The following is a 2,418-nucleotide window of genomic DNA, read 5'->3' as shown; positions in this document are numbered from 1 at the left end:
ATGGCGGGTGGATGATGACTTTTATGATGCGGATGCGGATGAAATAATTGCCTATCCACGCATCTCTACCCCAGACACATTTTTTTCTGTGAATTTGGCCCCCCGAGTCAAAATAATTGCCCAGGCCTGTGCTAGAGTAACACATTTCTAAATGATGACCAAGTTCATAGCGGTTATTTCCTGACGCTTCCGCTGTGCTCATGTGCAGTCCAAAGCGGGCTACGTGCTCTTCTACCAGCGCCAGGACACCCTAAAAGGCACCGGCTACTTTGCTCTCGACTGCGACAAAGAGGAGGATAACAAAGAGGAGGAGGAAGACGAGGAAGACGATGAGGACACTGAAGGGAGACAAAGCGCCTGCTCTTCGTCTCAGGGAGCCGCCTCCTCTGCTGCTAGCGCCGCCACACAAATCGAGGACCTGAACGAGAACCAGTGCGGGAAGAATGCCAACAAGGCAGAACAGGAAGAAGAGGCGGAGGAGGAGGAGGTACCCAGTCGAGATGTCACCATGAGCGCCAACTGACGGCAGCGAAGGCATAAACAATCAGAGCGAGAAAGAGCGATCTTTCCATCCAAAGCCATATGGACACACAGCATGGCCAACGGGCGCCAGCAGGCCCAGCCGGGCCGCTCAGACTGGGCCGGAGCCAATGTGGGCGTGGCGTTGATGGTACGCGGAAAAATCAGGGCCCTCCCCCTGTGGCTGAATCACTGTTTGTGTGTGTGTTACATTTTTGTTTCTAAAGGATGCATTGATTCTGAGAGCAGTTTGCGTTACCATGAAAATCTTTTATGTCTCTGAGAGAAAAGTCATTATTATGCTTTTACAGTGTTTAGTCTGTACATATTTTAAGCACTGAACAGGAAGCATTTTGAACTTGCACAATCACCTACAGTACCATCCTCCCTCTTGCTTTTCTTCTTATTGCCACGCACTGCAGTGTAGCTCAGTCGAATGTGACGTGACTTCCTCTGATCAAAGTGAAGGAAGCTGCCTTCATCAGTGCAGACATATTCACTCTGGGTGATGTTTTTCTATTTTTTTTTTATTTTTTTTTTTTAGTAAAAAATGCCAAATTTTTGCTGTGATCTTGTTTGCATGAGCTCACGTCCTCCCGCCGTCTACGGCGCCCTCTGTTGGCCGTGTACACTCCTACACTGATAAACCGCATTGAGGGGAGGCTTGCAGCTACTTTTCAACTAAAGGTGAATTAGTGCAGTGCCAGGAATAGATGGAATTGAGAGGAATGGTGTCTTATCATCGTGTGTAATGAATTTGTGGTTCCTGACGTCACATCTTGTCGGGATCGCCTCAGCCTTAATCTTTCTGCATGGCCTCCTCACACACTTGAATGTTGATCATGTCGGAAGATCTGCTCGTCATATCACAGCCACGTAATCTCCCTGTTTTTTGTAAGCCACAGGCGGGCCAGAATGTATGCGCAGTGAACACGTGTACGTGATCGATGCCTTTTCCCCCATTCTTAATAGGGCCATCATTGTTTCGCTTTCTCTGCCTGGTTGAATGTGACGGTCATGGCTTCTCTCGCCTTTTGACTCCAGCTGGATGCTGAATGCTTGTGCTTTGGGGATGGGGGGGTTGAGGTCAAGGCCTTTTGGTGATCCAAGTGTTACAGGATATTCCTCCATCAGTGATGCATTTATTCTCCATGGTGGAGCGCGGCTTTTTGCACCATGCCTTTTGCCTCTCTCTTTGGCCGACTCCCCCGTTCTCGAATGAGTGACACGTGACTGCTATATTAGACCTGTACCGTACTGTATATAAGAGTTCACTCTGTGAGTGCACATTTGATAAAGTTTATTTATTTATATGTCAGCATTTAATAAGGAAACAATATATTTAAAACCCTGACAAGAGTGGAATTATTAGGAATGTGTCGGGGTGGCCTCTTAGACAGTGCTCTTGTCAGGGAGGGAATATCTTTTTCTTTCTTTTTTTTTTAATTAAGGATGTTGTTTTTGGAACTTTTTTTGTAAACAAAAAAAACCAGGCATCCTTGCATGATAGGGGTTTCCAGGTTTTGGCTGCACTTGAGTTCACTTGGGTTTACATTTGAAATGTGCATGTGTATACATACACAATCTTCAATAAAGTTGTGTAAAGCTTTTCTTTTGTCACTTGCATGTTTGTGGTGTCGTTTGGCAGCAAAATCAGCCTACATTGTTTATTGTTTATTGAATGGATCCCCATTAGCTGGCGCCAAGGCGACTGCTAGTCTTTCCGGGGTCCATATAGGAGCATACAAAATTAAAATACAAAGAATACATGCATTACCAAACATTATACAATGGAAAAATACAACATAAGATTAAAAAAAGCTAGTTAAAACCAGTATTAAAAATTCACGTCATGTGGGCAGCTGCAATAGGTGTATCTTCAAAGCTGTCTTGAATGAC

General features: G+C 45.2%; 1 protein-coding gene across 3 annotated transcripts in view; it reads left to right on the top strand.

Annotated features, from left to right (window-relative positions):
- The window catches only part of LOC133661354 (ubiquitin carboxyl-terminal hydrolase 15-like), a 28,284-nt gene extending 26,123 nt beyond the window's left edge, over nucleotides 1–2,161 (top strand). For 2 of the 3 annotated variants that reach the window (XM_062064507.1, XM_062064509.1), the window contains one exon: nucleotides 209–2,160. In XM_062064507.1, coding sequence (XP_061920491.1) covers nucleotides 209–523 — 315 coding nt within the window. In that variant the 3' untranslated portion in view covers nucleotides 524–2,160. Of the gene's footprint in view, nucleotides 1–208 lie in introns of all 3 variants that reach the window. The other variant, XM_062064508.1, reaches the window with a different exon arrangement.
- Nucleotides 2,162–2,418: the final 257 nt, after the last annotated feature.

The sequence above is a fragment of the Entelurus aequoreus genome, linkage group LG12, assembly GCF_033978785.1.
Source record: "Entelurus aequoreus isolate RoL-2023_Sb linkage group LG12, RoL_Eaeq_v1.1, whole genome shotgun sequence".
Taxonomy (NCBI): Eukaryota; Metazoa; Chordata; class Actinopteri; order Syngnathiformes; family Syngnathidae; genus Entelurus; species Entelurus aequoreus.
Note: the sequence above shows the minus strand (reverse complement) of the source record. Positions and strands in the feature narration are given on the sequence as shown.